Genomic DNA, 22,008 nt, shown 5'->3' with positions numbered 1-22,008 from the left:
ATCTGAACTCCACAGTTGAAAACACAGACACCTTTTACACTGTGTACACAGAGTAGCTTGTTTTTCCCCCCTTTTTAAGGTATTGCCCCAAAACAGGCTTTTCAACATGAGAACAATATAGAAAGAGAGAAAAAATGTGTTCTTCTTCAGAAAACATCACACAGATTTATTCTACAGAACTTTCAAACGCAAAATACATTACATGGAGACATACTGTAGTTTACTTGTAATATTTATATCAATATAATATTTTTATTCAAAATTATACTATTCTTTTTATGTAAACTGTTTCAAGTTGATGTTAATAAATTATAAATATTTCTATATTTGATGGTATTATACATTTTCTTCTGTCATGAAATAAAAATATGCTGGTTTTGTAATGTCCATATACACATCACACATAGCAACATTTTAACAAAAATATTCAAATGTTTTTATTTTCAGTGAGGTCCATAAATATATTTGCATGTCAACAAAGTTATTTTTGCTGTTGTCGTAAATTAAATAATGACCATGAGCTCAAACTGTAGACATTCAGCTTTAATTTGAGCAGTAAAAGGTGTAGGAATTACAACCATTTTTATACATAGCCCCCATTTTTAGAAGCTCAAAAGTAATTGGATAACCTTAAAGTAAATTGTCCTTTCAATGCAAATCCTTTGCAATCAATAACTCCTGAAACCCATAAACACCAGCAGATGCTGAATTTCTTCTCTAGTAATGCTCTGACAGGTCGTCTTCAACTCCTGTTTGTTCTTGGTGTACTTTAAGCTCATGTTCTTTATTTAATTTCAACTCCAATATGCTGTGATAGACAGCTAAAATAACTTTGTCGACTGACTGTACATTATTCTGCATCACGGTTCTACTAGCACACAGAATCTATGGTAATAAGAGCATCGGCAAATGAAAGTCAAAGTATTCCCCTGAAACACTGGATGAAAAAAAGTGACAGATGACACTATTTCAAGGGCCCTAAAGAGGAACCAAACACATTCTAAAAGTAAACAAGTTCAGAAGTTGACATGTGCCATGCTACAGCATCTTAAAGCATTAGTATTGGCGGGTAAGGTCTACGGTGTACAGCTGTAAGACTTGTGAAAGTGCTGTTGTATGTAAGGTTGTCTAGTGCCCAAGTGCCCATGAAATGAGTGTCGCCATTGCTCATGTGATCAGTGTTCTAGCCAGATGTACCTGCTGGTTTATGAGTGCTAATTAGAGGCTTTAGGCAGCACGTTCAGTATTCAAAGAGGTAAGACTTGTTGTTCATCATTACAGTTTTCTATTATTTTTTCAACGTGGAACTTGTGGCTGCAGTAAGGCTGGGGCTGAGGATCGAAGATTTTTGTGTTAAAAAGCCTTTTCTTTCTTTTCTTTGTACCTCTTGATAGGTTAGTTCAGGGACTGTGTTCAAAATCTACATTTGCTGAGCCATAAACACCCTTAACTGATATTGCATCATTTCTATACTTGTCTTTAAAGATACTACATTTCAATGTTATGTTTATTATGGCCAGTCAAAGTATGTAAATGCTAAGGGCAGCTGACATTTCTTTCTGTAGCTCATGCAGAAAGTAGGTTTTTGCCAGATGAAAAAAAAGATATGGAGTATGTCATAACAATGAGAAAGCTTAATATTTCAGAATTTCTCATAATTATAAGATACAACTCCAAACAACTCATACACCTTTTTGTATTTTTCTTCAGTGTTGTTTGAATTATGATACAGTATTTTGAGATACTATATTATACTTTTTTAATATCTGAAAGCTACTATTACATATTCAACTTAATCCCTGATAACAGAGATTCTGAATTATGAGAATTTCAAGTAGTGGAAATGTGCTTCCTTACCTAGCTGATATAAAATGGGATATAATACATAACAAAACCACATCACAATCTCATGTTTATGATTCTTTTAAGAATTTTTCTTCAGTGATGTTTTATTTAGTGGTGATATCATTGGATATGAGCTGAATACACATAACTGGATTACTGGATGTTATACTGAACACAAAAAAACATGATGGCAACAAATGATGAAGTGTGGTTTTGAGAACCCCAACTGTCAATTCTATTAGGACGGTCTTAACATTAATTAGTAGTAGACCGTAAGTAATGCTTTTACAGTAAAGCTCAAGACACTGTGGTCTTCAGCACCACTTGGACTGGTGCACTCTTTGCTTACAGTACATCAAGCATAGGTTCCCTTTGTGTCACTTTACACACTGATGGGTTTATCTTTCCAATTACTTATATTAGGGTTTTTATCTGTGTAAAAGCTAGTTTATTTTTGTGTGCTAGAATTATGCTTTTCTGTAATTCCTGTAACTGTAAGCTTTATTACTGTGGAGGTTAACAGTAAACTACAAGTGACCAACCAACAATGATGCCATCTCACCACCCATTCTCTTTAGTCAAAGGCAAAATGGTTGGAATACACACAAAAACTAAAACGCCTCTGTTAAAATTCCTATTCTTCCAATTTTTAAAAATATTTTTTATCTTACATAGTTGCTTTGCAAAGACTGAACCGCTCCCATGCACAGCCAACCAGCAGAGCCCCCTCAACCCAATTCAACCCCTTTAATGTCCTTTCACCAAAGAATCCCTATACAAACTGTTAATAGAATAACCCCTAAATACCCTATTTTAGCCCTGCAATTACCATAGGTCTTTGATTAACCATCTTTGGTTAAAACAATGCCGCCCAGTGTCCCTCTCTGTTCAGCATTCTTCAACCTGTAAGTCCTCATCACAGCTCAACAAGCCCAGCCCACAATGGCTGAGCTCCAGGCTCCTTCAGCCTCTCCAACCCACCTTAGTAGTCTTGGCCCTGGTAGCCCGCAGAGCCATAATAGGAGGAATCCATATTGGCTGGAGCCTCCATGTCTCCCGTATAGCCTGTGTATTCCGAGCCTGCAGGGGGCGCCGCTGTCGGGTCCTGGCTGGGGTCAGCGTAGTCCGGGGAGAAGAGACTGGAGCTTGCTCCAAGCTTGTACCTCTGGAAGGCCAAGAATGCCTGACCAGCCTGAAGGAAGTGAGAGGTCCAGCAGAGAAAGGGTTCAAGGGTAAACAATGGTGGGCAGCAAATGAATGGAAGGGATTGCAGAGGATCATTTGGTGGAAGGGAATGAGTATTATAGTATCAGGGAGTGGGAAGAAAGAGGTGATTATGTTTTGTCAGACCAAAGGTGGAATTGAGAATGAAAGTGTGGCCATTATTCAATACATAATGACAGAAAAAGGATTAGGGGGTGGAGAGAGAGAAAGGAAGAGACATTAGTTTGGTTAGTTCAAATCAGGAAGCATGCAAGTCTAGTTTAAACATAAACTGAACTGAAACAAATAAAGAACTGATTTACTGAAAACTGATCCCCAAGACCTAGAATTAAAAGGTTGTAATTGATCAGATACCACATACTTCGGCTGACATATGAAAAAACTGATACATTATATACATTGAATTACAGGCAATTCTCCCTTATGCATCTTGAGGAAATTCAGAGAGATCAACTCAGGAAGATAATTATGCATCTACAGATAGATCAGAGAGAATCATGCATGAAGAACGAAAACAAGTTCATATCACTTCTTGTAAGTACTTTTTAGGGCTGTTTAATACGATAAACAAAAAGGTCCAATTCATAAACAGCACACATCAAAATATAATCAGAACATCTGCAAATTAAGACAAACATGTCGCCAACTGTTGTCTGAACTAACATAATTTAAACTGTAAACAAAAATGATTGGAACCTAAAAATGAAAATCAAGTCAATAATTCTCATCAAATGACGGGCTGCTGCTCCAAAACATCTAAAATCCTAAAATAACAAGCATGCAGAGTGACACCATTACAGCTACAGCAGTATCATGTGTAAGTAGCGCCCTCTAGGTACCAGATGTGAACACATAAACAAGAAAAACAAGATGTCCGTAGGGTTATCACATCTTCAAAACGTTTTTATTTTTCCATGAAATAGATCACTCTCCAGCACTGAATTAGAAGAAGAGAAACCTGCTCCAGTGTATAAACAAATAAGACACAATCACTCAGATCCATTTCTTCAAGTCAGCTGGTTCTCTCCTCTATAATCCATGCATGACTGGTAAGAAGACTCAGAGACAACAGAATACTCACTGAACATATAAGGCACTTACAGCCCCTGGCATAAAAGCGTCACATCACATTAGTGTGTCTTTGTTGTCCAAAGATTTTTGGTGTGAACTTTTAAAACATGTATCTGAAGCCACAATCAGGGATTTCAGAAGCACAAAGTTGTAGTCAGAGTGCTTTACTATTACAAGTACTGAAAGAAAGGAACTAATTCTTAACTTGAGAGGCTAGAAGTGAATAATCAAGGACCAAGAAAAATTAAATTTTGAATTTTTTTATATACATATCTATTCTATTTCTGTTTTTTTTTAAAAACAGAAGCAAATACTCTCATATTACCACATAAGATGGTGCAAATGACAATGAGGTATGGCTTTCCTTAAGATTTGATGTGGTATATTCCCCCTTATCAAACTGGTTTAATGAAACACATTTTACTAATCCCTGATTGTGACTTTAAGAATGAAAAAAAAAACCCAAAAAAACTAAAAACAAGCATTCCATGGCCACAGTGGTACTCTGCACAGTACATTTTCTTATTCTATCTAAAGTACTATTTGGACTGGATTAGTTTTACATAGTGAGGCAGGGTAATTTAATTATTACTGGTGTTTCCCAGTGATTTCAATACTGTCTGAATCCACCAAGTCTGTCATAAGACCATGCTAATGACAAATTCACTTTAGACAGCTAGATAGATGGTCAGGGTACACAAAATTCTGACTAATTAATCGAAATGAAGTGTTCTACTTGTGCAGCAAAACAAATGCATGGAACTTTTTGTTGTGACGGCAACATGTGAATCAATCAGCCACTCCCATCTCTGTAACTTAAACTGTGTGAACTGGTCATAAACATTTACAGATGGTTACAGATATTGTCTGGTAAATTTAAACCATGTTAAATTTATTCATGTAAAACGAATCCCCTCTGAATAGCACTCTGCATTTACTTAAGTCCTGAAATAATCCATGGGTACAGACCTGATCAGATCCAGCACAGTGTAGATGTACTTTGGTCATCTCTCACACATAACAGTCAACACAAACACACTGAGACTGTGTGATTATTTAACATGTCAGAGAGAGAATATATGTCATAGTAGATGATCATAGGCAGATTTGTACTGTTGCATTTATGAGTGTGCTGCATGTTAGACAAAGGGGGGAGGAGTATGAGGGGTGAACAGTTTGTTGTACTCCTCTTCAAACGAAACTCTCTTAAGACGCTCCAAGGCCAGCACTGTTAGAGCACCCTACAGGACAGAAGGGCCAAGAGCAGTTCTCATTATCATTACATTATCAACATTAACATTTGCATTACTAGCATGTTTCATTAGTAGCAAGTTACTACTGCTTCATTCATATTTTCCAGAGTGAATGAAGATGAAGACTGCAGCGTAGATTGCAAAAGTTAAAGAGCATAAAAAAAGAGTTTATGCTGGATCAGCAAGCACACGTTAAAAAGCCTGCAGCAGGAAGAAAAAACAAAGACAATTTTATCAGCCAGTTGCATGTTATCTTCAGAAAAGAGAAAAGAGGTTGGCTGCTTTTAAAAGAAAATGAGGAAAAGAATACAGGTTAGTTTGGATTTAGATCAATGCAAATGAATTAAAAATGTAAAACTTTAAGACTAGCATAGCGTGGCAAAGCTTAAGATATTTAGATACCTTAGATGCTTAGTTACAGTTTAAATTAGTTGTCACACTAATGAAGAGACAGCAGACTAAAGCCTGTCTTAGATTAAGACCGACTGACAATCAGCAAAGCAATTTAGTGTAGGATTACGCTTAAGCAGGTACAAAGAAAGTGTCACAGGGATTCTAAACAAAACAACACAACTAAGAAACATTTCAATTATACAGGTACATTTGAAGGATGCGACAATACAACATGCTGTATTGTACTGAACTGTCTTGTAGCATATAGTATCAAATTTATCATTGCACCATGGCTAGCATGTTAACTTGTGTCTAGTGTGTTATCTTGGGGCTAATATGTTAACTTGTAGCTGAGAAGTTTGATCGGGACTCTATGAATCGCAGCTTTTGTATCAAATTTTGGACTTTTATAATGCTGAATGCTCTGAGAAAATGTATTAACATATAAACATTAACATAATAACATAGGGATTTTCAGCCACTCCTATTTTTGCTGTAGTGAAAAGTGTATTGAATGGTGACACCAATTGAATAATTTATTTTGTGAATCTTTAGACTCTTAATGCAATTCCTAGTCCACCAATTCATTTATGTTATATAATACCAAAACACTATTGCTTAAAGGAGAAAGCCATCTTAATTCCTGAAAAGCCATTTTAATTCCCAACACAATTAGACTACTCACAAAGAATATCCTCATAAGATGCTTTTAAGAGCAGAGTACAAATACATTACTTATATATTACAAAATATATATAAATCATTATCTCTCAGATTATCCTGATTATTTTCTAAGAATTTCAAAGTGTTTTCTTTCCTTTTATTAATGCAACAGGTTAACATTTCAACTACCATTTCAAGTAATTCAATTTTGACTTATAGTTTATATACTTTCAGCAGTAATATACTTTATCTGTGTGGAAATTATGTGCACAGGTAAATTTAATGTATCACTTTTTGGGGCATGATGTTTTGGAATCAGAGGCTGTACCTTTCATGTTAGCAAGAATTAAAGGTAGTACTGACCCAGGTAAAGATAGAGAAGAAGGAGAAGGTGATGGCTGCTCTTGCTGCATCTCCACCCTCATTTAAAGGATTGTCTTCAGGCTTGGCTACCTGCCACTGGTTGGTCAGGAAACAGAATCCCACAAACCACATGAAGGACCAAAATGCTGTAAAAAACAGAATGAATCAGCGTCAGCAAACATAACGATTCTACTACTTTTATGGATATTAAAGGATGAATTTGAGCCTTTCTTTTGGATGTAGGACACAATTTGTTTAATGATTCAGTGTGGCCTAATGCGGCGGTGATTCGCTAGAAAAAATAAACAATGTCCCTCAAGGAGGAGGGCCGATTGCGAGTACCATGACACTCAGGGGGCGCCATGGTACCACTAATCCAACTTGATCTTATAATGCAGGACAGATTCTGCAGTTTCATATTCAACCTACAGAGAGCACCAAAATCTAATTTTATGTGGTCCGTATGTAAGACCAACAACATTAATTTCTAGTGATACAGCAAACCTCAGGTATTCACTGGCTCTGGTCTCAGGAAAGCCCTGGCATAGCAAAATATGACAACACATACAGCAGGATCACAAGAAAATCAAATATGCACTATATGACCAAAAGTATGTAGACACCTGACTATCAAACTTATATGAGACTGTCCATCACTCCTATATGAGCATTCCAAAACCATGGGCATTAACATGGAGTTGGCTCCCCCTATTTGACTATAACAGCCTCTACTTTTTTTGGAAAAGCTTTCCACAAGATTTTGGAGTGTTTAAGTGAATTTGTGCCCATTTAGTCAAAAGAGCATTCATGCGGTCAGGCAATGATGTTGGACGAGAAGACCTAGCTCTCATCTGACGTTCCAATTCATCCTCAAAGGCATTTAATGAGGTTGTGGTCAGGGTTCTGTGCAAGCTTCTGGAGTTCCTCCACGCCAAACTCGTCAAACCATGTCTTTATGGAGCTTGCTTTGTGCACAGGGGCACAGCCATACAGGGTTCTGTGTTTCTTTTATTAAAGATATCATTAAAGTGCAGAAAAGGCGCTTTTAGGTGAGCATTTGGAGATCATGCACAAAATAAAAAATACTGATTTTTAGTAAACTAGCAAACATCAGACACTTTGCCTCAAATACTTTGTGACTATAACAGCATCCACTCTTCGGGAACGGGCACAAGATTTTGGAGTGTGTCTGTGGGAATTTGTTGCCACACAGTTTGAAACATATAATTGTCTTTTGCTAGTTCGGACTGTGCCTTTGACATGTGGTGGTAGTGAAGGAAGACTAACTGTAGGAGGGCAGAGAACTCTGAGAACTTAGACCGGAGTTCAGGGTGGCTTTGGCCTGTCGCTCTTGTAAGTGAGGTAGGACTGTCATAGGACTGAGGAACTGGGAGGAGACAGGGTGGTGGTGGGCACTGCGAGAACCTTGTCACAGGAAACGGATGGTTATGTGAATTCATTGGGCGTTAGACTGGAAGGAGGAGGGGTTTCAGGCATGTTCCTCCTCCCAAACTTCAGTTATTCCATAACTCCATAAAATGTTTTTGTAGACTGTAGCATTAACAATACTCTTCGCTGGACTTAAGGGGCCTGGCCCAAACCCTGAAAAACAGCCCCAGACCACAATCCCTCCTCCACCAAAACTTACTGTTGGCACTATGCATTGTGGTAGGTACATTCTCCCGGCATCCATTAAATTTGTTCATTCGTTCATAAATTCGTTCGTTTCCACTGCTCTAGAGTCCAGTGTTGCCATGCTTTACACCACTCCAGCAGGTACCTGGCATTGCATAAAGTGATCTAAAGCTTGTATGCACCTGCTTAGCCATGGTAACCCATTTCATGAAGCTCCAGATACACAGCTGTTGTGCTGATGTTGCCTCCAGAGGCAGTCTGGACCTCTGTAGTGAGTGACGCAACCAAGAATAGGTGATTTTCACAGGTTACACACTGCACTAGGCGGACCCGCTCTGTGAGTTAGCATGGCCTACCAATTCAAGGTGGAGCTATTGTTCCTCCTGCTTCCGTTTCTCAATTAGAGCACTTCAATTGACTATATAAATAAGTAAAAAACAAAAGAGAAGCAAAGATATATAATTAAACATATTTTAATGCCAGCCACAGTTATAACTATGTGTAAAGAGAGACTGTTTGAAGGGAATCTGTAGTTTAACAGATGCAGCTTGACAACAAGACCATTTGGATGTGCAGCTTCAAATAAAAATAACTATAACAATATCAATTTTTCCACCCAGAATAATGGGACACACCACTGGCCCTGCATTTTAGTACAAGATTAGGCTTAACCCAACTACTGATGGCCCCAGTGTGTCAATTATAACTGTTTCTGCCATAGGATACAGGACATTACTACAGACAGGATATTACAACAAAAGTAAGACTGTCATGCAGTGTCAGAAACTAAACGTCAAGAAAATGAAACTTTATACATTAAAGACATTAAATTTCTCACCTGAGATGCCTATATCCGCGAGCACAACCTTTTTGCGGTCTTTGACTCCACTGATCTGTGGGAAGTAGATGTCCAGAGCCAGGAATGCAGCACAGCTGAGGAAAGCCAGTGAGCCCATAGCCACACCATAGTTACAGGCATTCTGGTTGCGGTTAAAGATGCAGAACTCCTCCACCTCGTCTGGCCGGTTCACATAGCCTTCATTAGCAATGCAGCCGAAGATGACGATGGAAAAGATCTAAAATTGGTTGGAGAAGAGAAAGAAAATAGGTGATGACATTTGTAGAAAAGCTAGATCACATATCCTGCTGCCTGATGTATTGCATTTGGTATACAGATCAGTTTTCATTATGTTGTTGTTTTCATCCACCACCTTTGTAGGTAATGATTTAAACAGGGTTTTGAATCTTAGGTTATTTATACATGTTTCATTAGCTGAGGTTTAGCTGAATGTGAAGATATGTATTACTTGATGCCCCTTCTGAAAATTACATCATGCAAAACTCATAAGTATAAAAAGTGTGTTATAGAAAAGGAGAATTTGTGCAGATTTTTAGAAATCTCTGCATATTTAAATAATTAGCCTGTAAACAAAATCTTTCAGAGCAGTCTGGTGTAAATTGTTTTGCTCTAGAGAAACATTGCAAGTCAGAATTGTTCACAGTGGTGGTGGCAGGAACCAGATGTTCAAAGTATTTAATGCCTCTAAAAGATACCTCTGAGAAAGCTACTACATGAAGTTCTGAGATACGGTCTGATATGGATTTTTTAATCTATGCATAGTGGTGAGTTTCAAGCAGGGAGTTTTAAAACAGTACTAAAATGTATTTTCCATTTTACACCCAACCACTCTAAATGACTTTGTTTGCACAATGACTTAAGCAGAACATTTTTAAAGTTTTGTGGAATTCCTTGTGGATTAACACTGAAAGTGTTATTACAGATCACTGAATCTCTGGAATCTCTCACTTTCATTTAATCTGTGTTTCAAAATCCAGCTCCATCTATGTAGATAGACTGGGTCAGCTGGATTAGGTAGATCTTCTGAATTTACTGACATATCCACATAGAGTGAGAAAGAGGGAGGGTGTGTGTTCAAATAAACCTCTGCCTGGCACCAGGGGTCTAACCAACCACATTTTGGAGAGGACAAATAACAGAGACAGATAAATCAGGTTAGAAAATTACAGAGAATTGTCTGATGCCAAATATTATTTATATCATTATGCTGATTTGCAATGCCTGTCCCTAGATTTGCTTTTATAAAAGACCATTTTCTCAACTTATTTTGAAAATTTTGAAGGAAACTCACTGATGGTCAAAACACTGGCTGCTTTTAGGTGTGTTTTAGGTGTTGGGCAACCTCTCCAGTTCATTAAAAAGTGAATTCCATACATTAACACCCTGTACTGTAAAAGCTATTTGACCAAAGGATGTTTTTCAAGAAGGAAACTTGCAGCAGCCTAGCAGCGCCTGTTGTAACAGAACCCACAGCCTTAAGAGGTTTCATGTCACTAAGACCATGCGGAGCTTGATTAAACGAACAGTTATATGTAAGTGTAGCTAATAAAATGTATTCACTGCTATTCATGAAATACAATTAATGTATCACTATTCATTGCTTCTTTCCTTCTTACATTTCAGGTTTGCACTGCCAATTCAACAAGTAAACCTCTGAATAAGCTAAAACATATGCTTAAGTGTATTTTTGCTTGTTTCCTAAAAGAATGTGGAATCTAAGAAAACAAAAGCTTCTTTCCTCTAAATCTGTAAGATTTGCTATCTAAGCACTGCTGGGTGGAACTTTGAACTCATTTTCAGTGAGAAAATCTATAGTTTTTCAACTCAGATTTCACACATAGAAACATATAATTAGGTCAGGGGAGCCCAAAGCATTCCCAAGATGCCACAGCACTGTACAATTTAGTGTTTCCCTAGCCATGAGCAAATCAGCTGTAAGTCTTTGATGAAAACAACTTTACAACTATGAACCAGTGGAAGAAAACTCACACAGCTACTCCGAGTATGGCCGTTTGGCTGAGCCTTAATTAGCCGCTGGGATCACAAGGCCTCTGTATCCCATGAGCACATAAAAGCAGGCATTGTACCAGGCAGCACGTGGGGACCTGATCTTGTGATCGTCAGCAGCAGAGCCTTTCATGCTCCATATTTCAGGCTCTGTGTGTCTGTGTGATGGTGTAATGCAAGAAACAGAATCCATGAGAACTATTTCGGAATTCGATTATGGTGCATTTTTCACAGAAGCCAAGTAAGCATATCTTACAATGCTAATATATCACACTCTACAATAACACTCTACAGTATATGACTAGAAAGAAATAAGAATATGCAGTATACATTTCAACACGCATTGCAGCTTTTTGCTGTTTTTTGTCATAACATTTGTTGCCTTTATTGTCATGGTCGGTGGTTCGTGTGTGTTGTATAAGGTGATTTTCTTTCTGGTGAGTCATTTCATCAGGGTGGTGGTGACCACGGCATTCCCACAAGTAAATTAATCAGGCCCGTTTATAAGGCCGAAAGAAATGGACACATGCTGCTAGACAGATTAAGGAGGAATGCAGTGTGTTTAACTGTGCACACAAAGGGATCTGAATAGTGAAATGCAACAAGAGACTAATGAGGCTATAAGGAAAGCTTAAAGTTTAACCCCATACTTAATCTCAGCCTACACCATCCTTTGTGGTTAAAAGCTCAGCAATAATCTTCAACTCCTATCTGTGGTCCATCTGTCCAGCTACATAACGGATAAAAATCACCTATTTCCCAAAACAAATGTTTGTTGTGCTTATATGAACCCAGAGTTGCACTTAATTTTCATGATTGAGTGTCCTCACTGAAGTAAAACAATAATGCTATTTCTTTAAATCAATAAATTACATAACAGTACTCTTCTATAAGATTCAGAGCAAAGCATAAGTAATTAGTAATAGTAATAGTAATAGAAAATTAGTAATAGTAATAGCATCAAAAGCAGCCCAAAGCATTCACAATGCATTCTGGTAGATTCTGGTCTTTTTTGACTAGTTACCAAGAGACAAGCGATGCACACTGAACTGATATACGACTGTCGACAGAGGAGTCTCCTTCATCCAGTAAGTGACAGTGTTTTAATTTCTCTCTTCCCTGGTCTGTATACGGCATGCCTGACTACTTCATCTATCCCCTCCCCCACAATCCTTCCTTTTAATCTCCCTGACCTTGTGCTTACAGCACTGAGAGACAGAGAGGGGGAGAGAGAGAGTCATGGGACTGGGGGTGAAGCCCACCTCTTTCCCTTTGCTTGCTCTTACACAATCATCCAAATGTCTGCTTGAGTACAGAAGATTCAGTGTAGTCTGAGATGGCCTTTACAGGCAATGACAAACTTATCAATCATTTGGAGAAAGGCAAAATTTATCTGTATCATTCCTAAAGGGCCTAAACTATCTTGTACCCCATGTTTCAGACAGCTGATTGAGGGTCATTTTTGCACCACAGATCCTACAGATCAACAATCATTTCATATGTCTGTCACCTGATGTATATTTAAACAAGTATCATAAACCTAAATGTAAGTATACAGTTTATGTCAGTACATTTATGTACCTTGAAAAAGTATATACAGAGTAAATATTGTGGTGTCAGTGTAGAATAACACATGGGAAAGATTGTGCAATCCCACTTCTGACACCAGTGTGGTGTCGGCATAGAATAAGGCACACAAAAGATTGCCCTTTAAAGGCAAATGCTCTTTTATTGAATAAAGCAGCAAGGGCGAACCGCTGCTGAAACATCCAAGTTTGCAAGCAACTCTAGCCATACACTTCCCCTTCAGTGAAACTTAGTGAAACTAACTACCTTATTTCAGCCTATCAGAAACTACTTCAATTTTGTAGAGTGAGGGACTAGGCCTTTTCATCCTTCCTATATCTGTAAGGATTATAACCCATTGATGTATGCAGTAAATGCAACTAGCCTACTGCAATAGAATTTTAAATCCTCTCACTAAAACCCTTTATTCTCACCTGCAACAAGCAACATATATAATTTCAGTGTCTCTTATTCCTAGTCCTGGAGAATCCATGCAGGTGTTTATATTTCCCTTCTCAAACCCACCTAAATCAATTAATCAGGTAATTATCAAACCCTTAATGAGGTGAGGCAAATGTGTTTGAACAAGAAAAGCTAAAAATGTGTAGGTCAGGAGAGCCAGGAACAGAAGGAGAGCTTTATTTTATGAACAAATATTAATGGATGTGATGGTAAGACTGACAAACGAAATGTATTTGACATGAATAACGTAAATGCACTTGCTCAGAATAAAAGAGTGTAGTGAGAAAGGCTGGTCAGCCAAACTGAAGTCACAGACTGCATATCTGTTACTCAAAATACATTCATAGTTGTAAACAGGCTCCTTAATAATAAACACTACAATATCACTCTCATTATAAATTAAATGTTTATTCAATAGATTTACATTTATAAATCCCAGCATAATAAATAAACTGTACTGATAAAATCCCCAGTAATTTCACATGCATGGGCCAAAAATGATTCCTTGTTAAATTTGATGAACTGATGCCAAAATGACAAGTTTATTACACAATTTATGAAATGCCATGGTGAACTACAGACGTAAGACATTTTGAGGTGCTTTGTTGGCTAGTGCTGCCAATTTCATACAACATGGCAAAAGTACACAAGTCCCTTAAGTAATAGTACTAGTCATCTAGTAAAACAAATATTCATGTAAGTTGAAGTATGATTTCTAATTAAATTTTTTAAACAGGATATCTTTTTATTAAGAGGTTGGAGATACACATCCATCAAACTAAGCGTACGTAAGGTTAATACTAGAACTGCAGACATCATCCATAAAAATGCACTCGTCTAGAGAACCCAAACATGTTTACATGTTTGATTTCCTTTAAAAGAATTTGAGATGGACATTTTTGGAATCACTACTAAGAGAAAAAATGATGCAGACCACGGTGGACATGAAATATGTTGATTGGTCTATTTATGTCTTGCCTGTAATGACTTGACGCACAGAAGTATTGTCCGTACAGGCGTCTGAACATAACTGCTATATCATTTATGGTGGAACGCGGCAATGAAGCTAACTTCAGCTTCATCTAGTCTCTATCTACTGCACAAGTCTTAGTTATAGTGAGTAAACCAGGGCTGTAGCACTTGAGACAGGGGCCACTTGTTTAACCCCTAAATGACCACAGATACACACTTGGATATAACATTTACAGTTTCAGCGTTTATTCATTAGCTCACAGTAGCCCAAAACACTACCGGCCCACAGGAAATTCTTTCAACTCTCCTGATCACCAATCCGGCACTGAGTAAGGCCATGGATGTAGTTTGTTTTTAGAAGCACTGTCCACATTAGGCGCTGATTCAGTGCTGTCACTTTCTGCGGATTCTGTTGTCTCATCTGTTTACGTTTCTTCTTGGGGCCTGTAAGCCGTAAAAGTAGCCAATCACCTCTTCACTTCACTGCCCTGCTTCACATCCAGTAGGAATATGGATGTGATATGGATATGGATATGAATATGCAATTCATTAGGTGCCCTAATACAACTGTCTGATTAAAACATACATAAGTAAGCAGATAAAATAGCTAAATAGATGGATCGTTAAAACTAAAGTAATGAGCCTGTTTTAAAATGTAGCGAGTAAAAATTACAGAATATCCTATTGAAATGTAGTGAGTAAAAGTATTCAGTGACAGAAATACTCAAGTACAGATACCTAAGAAAATATAAGTACAGTAACAAATGTGTTAATTATGTTTATTGTATTAAAACAAATGAATAAAATTTTATTATATTATATTATCATATTTATTATATTTTATTATACAGAACTACTGCAACATTACTAAAACGTTACCAAATGTTTTGGTAGTGACCGTTTCTGTTGTGACAATTGTATCTTATTTTGAGCATTACTGAGCAACTTAAAAACTAGAAAATAGATCATAACACAATCCTTGTAAATATCCAAGGTCTTTAAGTTTTTTTTTTCTTTACTGTGGGACTGTAGTTTGAGATAGTTAGAAACTATTAAAAACATCCCCTTAAGATGTTTTAGATGCACATGATAAAGAAATTTGCAAGGTACTTAAGGTGTGTTTGGCTAGCTTTGGCTATTGTTAGCGAGAGCTTTGAGAACACCTTTTGTTGGAAGGACATAGCTGTAAATGGTTTTAAGACTTGAAGGATGGAAGAATTAAAAGGGCAATAAAGAGGGACAAAGGACACAAAAGTAAAATACTGAGATCTTTGAGATTATACTTAATGTTGGAAGCTTATGTAATTAGTAATTTTCTGTTAAATGTATGTTTTCAATTTTTTCTGAGACTGGAAATCAGTGACGTAATGTCTATTTTCATTGGAAATTAAATAAACAAAAGAATGACCTTTGCGTAGTACTGTACACATAGCACATTCAGCAAAAACTCAAAAAGAGGTTTAACCCTTCCAAAAGTACAAAACTTCTTGCTAATGTTTCAAATCTGCTCATAATTGAGTTTTTCCATAAGCCTGTTACTACCCAGGCATTCACACAGTGATCTAGGTTGGTTGTCATGCCAACGCAGCAGCTCTTAGTCAGCCTATCAGAGTCATGAAAGGATAAACACACCTCTCATTTATCTAATAGGTTTGGCTTTGCATATCCCTAACACACATACACGTATTCACCCATGCAGACACATCAACAGTTGGGAAGTCATCCATGAGGCTGGAGTAATCTCAGCAACCATCAATTTTACTGTGCTCAGAGCTGTCGATGTATGAATAAAGCATGGGCAGAAACAGCACTGACATCATACATTTTCACAAACGCTTCATTTGAATGAACATGTGTTTATACTATTACACATGTCACAGTCAGAACAAAGTAGTCCAATGTCCCATGCACAATGATATCAGAGCACCACAATAAAGACAGCATGGAGCTTCAGACTAGTTAATAGGGATGCACTGATACCACTTTTTACTTTCCAATATTAAGCTAGTTAGGTTAGACAGAGCTAGAGTGTAAATAAATAAATAAATAAATAAATAAACAAACAAACATTCACATTCACATGGTGGAGTGGCGTGATATTACCCAGAGTGTGGAGCGGCTTTCAGAAAGTCAGAGCATCAATGTTCTTTCTCACTCCAAATCACTCCTATACCGCTCCATCCAATAAGCCAGTCTCTTTTTTCTTACACTGACCACCTCTGTGTGACGGGTGATGCGGCAGTGTGACTTCTACAGCTTGCACATGCCGGCTATTAATAAACAGTGTTTGCTGCAGTTTGCGCTGTTCAGTAAACCTAAACTAGAAAATCTCATTGATTGCAACAAAGTTGTACTGATATTGCACATACTTAGTCTTGTGTCATCCATTTTTGGGTGCGAATAATAAAGAAGACTGTTTCAAAAGTGCATTGAGTGCATTTCTTTACCCTAGGCAGTTTTCTGGCATGTGATTGGCCATTGTTTGAAGCCTACTGAAAAAAGCCTGTGTGGCACAGAATAATTAACTTGTTTTTCATTTAATAACAGCCATAAATTATATAATTCATTAAATGAAATGCACAGTGTCTTGTCCATACATTCAACGTAAATAAACCTAAATAAATAAATAAATATTACAGAGAATGGATCACATAAACCTGTGGTCTGTACACGTAAGCATGCAGCGCTTTTCTGGCTCTGGAAAAATGGTGCTGAACGATGTTTCACATCCAAATTTCTCAAGTCATTTATCTCATATGTACTTACATCTCCAAATATTAGACTCTGCTGTAGTTCAGTAAATATTACTGTCATTGGACATTGTCAGTCCAAGTTCAGTGGATTTCTCAGGTACCAGGCCATGAGATCACGCCGCTGATTGGATCAGCTGACTGATGCAGCGCTACAGACGGAGCTAGTGGACACACTAGCATGGCTAGCTGCAATGCTAAAGACTAAACCTAGCCTAAAGGTTATCGTTACCCAAAGAGACGGGCGGTTCCTTCCATATGTCTCTCTAAAGTTCACTCTCTTGGTAACGACCTGTACTAACATTAATTAAGGGGTTATCTGGCTTATTTATGGCGTACCAGTGGAATAAATATCTTAGAAAAAATTCCAACTAGTATATCACCCACTACCATCGCCTTCCCACGAGTTACAAATTTCACCATGAGCAGTTTTGCTGTTGCTTGTAAACTGCTGAAGTGTTGTTAAGTTCCATCTACAGTCATGCATGTGTGCATCACTTGGTAGCAAGCGTGTGCATCAGAAATTGCTTTTTAGTATCGGTATTCCTACCATTCCTGCATTTAAGTGCCAGTAGATACCAACAGTGCCATAGATACCAGTCAGGAACCAGCATCAGTGCAACCCTCCTAGATAGGGCTGAGCCAGGAAGGTTTTGATTTTATTTTTTAAATGCTTACTACTAACATGAGACCAGGTAGATCTTGATGGGAATATGGGAAAAATGAAATTGATATTTTAAGAATTCTACGACAAAAAAAAAATTGTTGAAATTACTACAATATACTGAAAGACTGCAAAATATGAAAGCATACTGGGTGACTCAAAGTTCTTGACCTCCTTCAACAATCCACGATTGCTTGGGAACAACATCATACTCCAAACGAACTAGATTCCTTTGTGGAAGAACTGTTTATTGTGATTGTAGCAATTATAACTTGCCTAAACCCCCCTTACCTGTGATAAATGAGTAATGTAACAGTGTCTAATGAATTAATACTTTACCTAAGCTTTGATCCAGTAAAGTGTTTTTTGACCATGTATTTTTGAAAAGCTCAGTTATATCAGTTTTCTAGCTAACATACATTCTTGTATTTCTATTATGTTTCTATTTCCAGTGTTAACTTTCCTCATACTGTAGCACCAGAAGCACAAGCTAAACTGTCAGCACACGTCAATCTAAATATTATTGTTACACAATATTTAGTAAATCATCTTATGTAACAAATCCTCAACATCCTCAACTGTGTTTCAGATAATATCCATCCATCCATCCATGTACTTATATTTTTCATTCAACAAGATCAAAGAGGAAATTAAAGAATGATGGGAGTTGACACTCGGTACACTCTTTAGACCACTGACCTCTAAACCCACCTGCCTTCCCATCCCCCACCGTTCTCTTTCTCCATTTCCACTCCCTCTCTAATCTCTCTCTCCCAACCTCTCACCATGTGTTCAAATACCAGATGCAACATTCAGCAGATTGTTCTGCTCTCTCTCTCTCTCTCTCTCTCTCTCTCTCTCTCTCTCTCTCTCTAACACAAACACACAAGCTTGTATTGCTGTCTCTGCGGAGTGTTTCCATTACCTACTGTATGATAAATGTGGCTGTGCTGCAACTAACCACGACACTTATGTTAACCCAAGCAATTAAAAGGAAATCTTTTGATTATTTAATATAATTATTTATCAATGTATTCTATTAAAAACTGCAAAAATAACAACAACGAATTTTTTTCTGTAGGAAGGAGCCAAACGTCCCAGCAAAGCCAAAATTTTCATGTTTTTTCATCAAAACAGGGACATTCAGTGTCTACAAAGCAAAACACACACACACACACACACACACACGGGGCAGAAGGTGCAAGAGATGAGCCAAAGTTTTTGGTATTACATCAACGGCAGATGCCCATTTGAGGCAGTGCAGTCATTTGTGGGTAGAGCTGAACAATTGTGTTCATATGGAAATCTCAGTTTGAAAGAGTGCAATTTTCAAATTGTAAGAGCTGCATTTTTTAAATTTTTCAAGCCTGAAAAAAATAAACGTGCTGGTGTTTTAGGTGAAAAAAAGCCTGTAGATTCATTTATGCAAAATAATTACATTCAACTTGCAACATTGGTCAGAAAATCACAATGAAGTATTTTCCCCAGATTGTTCAGGACTGTTTGGTGGGGGAGCAAGTGCACACAATCAGCTTTAGTCTGACTGATGGGTCTATGGATGGGCTGATTTAGAGCTAAACACATACACTTCCATGTTACCCGTAGATAAACAAATGTCAAGCTGATAGCAAACAAAGAAAGCAATGCATTGAATGTGCTTAATTTCCACATAATAAATAAAACGCCAACACATTTCTGTCCTTCAGACTACTTAATTTTTTTTTTTTGACAATAATATAATGCACTTCATTCATGTGGAAGCACATAAATCCTACCATTAAATAAACTAGCGAGGAACTAAAGGTGATTAGTTAAACGAAGTGCTTCAGGTGCACAGAGTCACAGCACTTCAGCCCGTTTGTCCACTTAACACAATCACGATATAAAGGAGCTGTCAGAACAGCACATAGGCAGTATTAGTGAAAGAACCCATGAATGTCTGACAGGTCCTGAAGCTCTGCTCCCATTTCCCACACAAGCTAAAAGCCCGCTAGTTTCCCTCAGGCGCAGGTTTAGCCCGCGAGCAGCTCAGACTCCTGCTGATGTTTACAGTATGGAAACAGAACTTCCGCAAGGCTGCATCTTTATCAGACACTGGCTTTTATAAATTAGATATCGCTGACTGACAGTATTACACTGACCAGACGGGATGGGCTGAGGTGAAGAGTGACGCTCTCGGCGCAGTAACGTCAGCCCGGGGCTCGAGCTTAAATGACAGAATTAACCGTTAGCGTTATGGCCGTTAGATTAACGTTAATGCTGAAGTTACTCACCCACGACACGAGGCGAAGAATCGTTTGCGGTTGCTGAAAGAAGGCCAGTGGGTCGAAGGCACCTCCAGCCTTTCCCGCCCCGTACGCCTGATCCATCCTCGGCAGCGCTGGTCCGTCACCTCTCCGTTTCTGAGCGTTTGTTTTCCCGTTAATTCGGTGCGGTTTAACGGTCGCGCTCTGGACGGTTGACCTTGGAGATGAAAACCAACCGTCCTCCTGTCAGAAACGGTCGCTTCCACTCTTCTTTCTCACTGTTTTCTCTTTTTCATCCAGTCTCGGCTTTACCTCAGAGCCCGTGCCCGTTTTCTCTGTAAGTCTCTCTCGCTCTCTCTAAAAGGGTGGAGAGCGCGGGGTAAACACGCGCGCGCACGCGCTCTCTCAAGCTTCCACGCGCGCTCTCGCGGGCAACTGCGCGTGTCATAAGCGATGTAACACAGCAAGAAGAGGCAGATATCGAGAAGTAGCTTCATTCAAGTGGTAAAAATGAGTAACTATGATATTTCACACAGAATCATAAATGGGAACCATTCAGACCTACGCGTTGAGGAACTCAGGAGAAAAGCATGCAAGACATCAGTTATTTCCTCTTTTAATATAAAAATAACCACTTTATTCCTCAACCTTCAGTATGCATCAGTCAGCCAACTCAATCCGATTATGTTAATTCGTAAATGCACCCTTGTGCCCTCTAGTGGACGATTTACAACAATGACGCATGTGTAGAAAAAGGGCACCTGAATTAATCAGAAGTAAACAAATATGGAGCACATAAATAACCAGAATTATAATGTCAAATGTTTTAATTGCCTCTAAATTAGTTTTTGTCGTATTTTATTATAACGTAGTTACTCTACGACAAAGAATGTTTTCTTAAAGTTAAAAAAAACGTTGCCATTCTCCCTTCACAGATTCCACACCCTGAGCCACATCAGCGACTCTGTAGCTTTAACTTTTCTTTTAATTGTCTCATTTCAGCACTATCATACATACAGAGTGGCCAGTACAGTGAAAGAAAGTATGAGCAGAGTCCAGTTCAGGACAATGCATATTAGTATGTGATTCAATCAGTGTTACTTTGATGCAAACAAAGGAAAGCGTTTCTAACATAATTACTTTGAGGGGATAAAAAGATTTGACAAAACAAATCAAAACAATAACAAAAAAACAAAGCATCGTTAATTTTTATCACATGTGGCGAATGTGTAAATAAAAGAAAATGAAGCATGTGGTACAATTCATTGACATGTATTTTGTGAGTTGCTATAACTACTTCGCAAGATCTGTCATGTAAAAACTAAATAAATATGACAAGAACAGAACACAAACTTTCCAAACTTTAGAATCACTGTTTTGAATAAGGTATAACCTATCTTGTTGCAGGTAAGTGTATAAAATTATTCTTACATGATTCTAATATTCTACAGGTTTTAAATATTTTGTAGGAAGCTGTCAAATGTACAAAAGTTTTGATGATAGGTGCTTCCATAATAGTTGAGAAAGCTCTAAAGCACTGAGAATTAACTTATTATAAAATTCATATCCTGAATGTCCCACATTTGATAAGCACTGACCAAATCCCACGAATCGAATAGCTATTCATAATAAATAGATAAGCACAGTTTATTAAAATTACTCAGCATTTGCATCATTTACTATTTTTTCCATGTAATAATGTCTTGTAATTCCCAAAATACTTTACATTGTGAATAAACCTGTGAATAAAAATAAAATTGTAAATATGTAGGTGTCTAGTTTATAACATTTTAATCTACAATGTGTTATTTTTGAATAACAATTATTATGACAAGTGATTCCAAACTTTTGAAGGGAAGTGTCCGTCTAAAGCAGAGCTTAATGAATGTAGAACAAATGACTGCTCTTCTTCTGCTGAGACACTAAATATTAGCATTTAATGGATCAAAAAACATATGAAGCACTAACTATATTACTGGTGAAAAACTGTTGTCTAAGTTATGTGGAGGCCTCATGAACACATACACACAATATC

The 22,008-nt window shown here is 37.7% G+C and overlaps 1 protein-coding gene across 2 annotated transcripts; it reads right to left on the bottom strand.

Annotated features, from left to right (window-relative positions):
• Positions 1–1,519: 1,519 nt before the first annotated feature.
• Positions 1,520–20,377, bottom strand: syngr1a (synaptogyrin 1a). 2 transcript variants are annotated; one of them, XM_036589541.1, is made up of 4 exons: positions 20,001–20,377; positions 9,286–9,523; positions 6,813–6,958; positions 1,520–3,037 (listed from the first exon to the last, which is right to left on the bottom strand). In XM_036589541.1, the coding sequence occupies exons 1-4, from the start codon at positions 20,094–20,096 to the stop codon at positions 2,828–2,830; spliced, it is 690 nt and encodes a 229-aa protein (XP_036445434.1). In that variant the 5' UTR covers positions 20,097–20,377; the 3' UTR covers positions 1,520–2,827. The 2 variants fall into 2 exon arrangements, with proteins under 2 accessions (XP_036445434.1, XP_036445436.1); XM_036589543.1 differs by lacking the exon at positions 1,520–3,037 and adding an exon at positions 3,947–5,381.
• Between the last annotated feature and the right edge of the window lie 1,631 nt (positions 20,378–22,008).

This window comes from Colossoma macropomum, unplaced genomic scaffold, assembly GCF_904425465.1.
Source record: "Colossoma macropomum unplaced genomic scaffold, Colossoma_macropomum, whole genome shotgun sequence".
In the NCBI taxonomy this organism is placed as follows: Eukaryota; Metazoa; Chordata; class Actinopteri; order Characiformes; family Serrasalmidae; genus Colossoma; species Colossoma macropomum.
The sequence above is the reverse complement of the archived record's forward strand: the minus strand, read 5'-3'. Positions and strand labels throughout refer to the sequence as shown.